General features: G+C 54.3%; 1 protein-coding gene across 1 annotated transcript in view; it reads right to left on the reverse strand.

Annotated features, from left to right (window-relative positions):
- arhgap18 (Rho GTPase activating protein 18) overlaps window positions 1–1,245 on the reverse strand; it is a 22,278-nt gene extending 21,033 nt beyond the window's left edge. Inside the window, exon 1 of the mRNA XM_080024023.1 lies at window positions 1,014–1,245. Coding sequence (XP_079880149.1) covers window positions 1,014–1,135 — 122 coding nt within the window. The 5' untranslated portion in view covers window positions 1,136–1,245. The remainder of the gene's footprint in view (window positions 1–1,013) is intronic.
- Between the last annotated feature and the right edge of the window lie 469 nt (window positions 1,246–1,714).

Genomic DNA, 1,714 nt, shown 5'->3' on the forward strand with positions numbered 1-1,714 from the left:
ACATTTTTGTTTCCACTGAACACAAGGGCAACAAAATGTGTGTCCCTGTACTGGGGCTGCACTTGGACTCCCAGGGCTCCTCAGGCAGGAAGACCACAGCACGTAGGAGGTCAACAACTTACAGCACGTCCGTCTCCGAGTCGTGCTGTCTCTCCTTTCCTGGCTCTGGAGTAACAATGACCACAGAGCTAAGACAGCAAGTCAACCCACACCCACACCCACACCCACACACTGCTGTGAGAGGTGAGACAAAGGAAGGCTGTAATGTGACACTGGTTAAGCTCGCTGGCTGGGCAAGCCACCTGGAACGGACATCCACACACACGTGTGTCAGCCTCAATAACAGCTGGGCTTGTGCACACATGTTAACCTCTTCTACACACGTAGAAGTGGTAAACAACAAGCTTCTGCTGCTGTAAACATGACACACACACACACACACACACACACACACACACACACACACACACACACACACACACACACACACAGCTATTATTTGACATTGCGGTTGCATTTCCAGTCCGTGTTTCCATCTCACCCGTCGTCTCACCACGCAAGTTTCCCCCAGTCGGTCACCAAGTCATGGAAGAACAAGCTACAATATCCGCTCCTGTAAGCGGTTGCACAACTTCTCCACATTGCACAGCGAGTCTCACGTCACGTCACAGGCCCAATCTGGCCAGTTGAGGCACCTGAGATGGTTCATGCATCCAACGGTGCTGATATCGACATGTTACCGACCACAACTTCCTCCCGCTGCTTTAACGGACTCCGAGCGGCCGCGTGTGCCCCACCAACGCACTCTCGCCGGGAAAGGCGGACCCCGCCACCAACACTGATAAACAGCAGATAGAGCAGCGCGTGCGTAACACAAATACGTTGCGTGGCTGTTTCTCATGAAGTTCCGGGTAAATAAAGTGTCAAAAATGACGTTTGTTGACGAGATAATAAGAGGGGTTTCCTCGTTAACGCACGGCACACACACGTTGAAGGCCAACTTGCCACCGTACCTCAGCAGTGCGGACCCGGGGTCCCGCTCCGCGCCGCACGCTCCGTTTTTGGGCGACAGGTCCGCGTTGCTATGGTAACCCGTCAAAACCACTCCCCGGGACTCCGGCTGCTGACGACTCATGTTCCGCTCGACCCACCACCCGAGTGGCTCGAGCTCCGCCGGCGGATTCAATCTTAGTCTCGGCGGCGACTCATTGCCGCAGAAAGCTCGGTCGCGGGCGCCTCCCGTCTTCTCGGTCTCCCGCCCCGCAACTTTTCCCGGAGCGGGCGGGACCAGACGCGAGGCTGGCGTCGGATGGAACAGCGCGGCGGGATTGGCTGAGTCCGGCGGTCATGCGGAGAGGAGGAGGGGGGGGGGGGTAAACTGCGGGGGTCACGCAGCGCCGGGCGCCCCCTGGTGGCCGCGGAGGGGGGGGGGGGGGGGGGGCTGCGCGATCATTTACTTGCAGAACTGGAGAATTTCTCAGGCGATGATAATTATATTGCCGGAAAAAAAAACAAAAAAAAACCCAACATTTATAACAAACTCCCTTTACAGTCACGTGTAGTTGTAATAATGATCTTTCCTTTGCAGTCCCACGTGTAGTTGTAATAATGATCTGTAATTGTACTTTCATATACGACATGCAATTAATAGAAGGCGATCAAATAGTAGTAATAAGAGTCATTTAGCCGACGCTTGTCCAAATAAATAACACCC

This window comes from Zeus faber (assembly GCF_960531495.2).
Source record: "Zeus faber genome assembly, chromosome: 2".
NCBI lineage: Eukaryota > Metazoa > Chordata > Actinopteri > Zeiformes > Zeidae > Zeus > Zeus faber.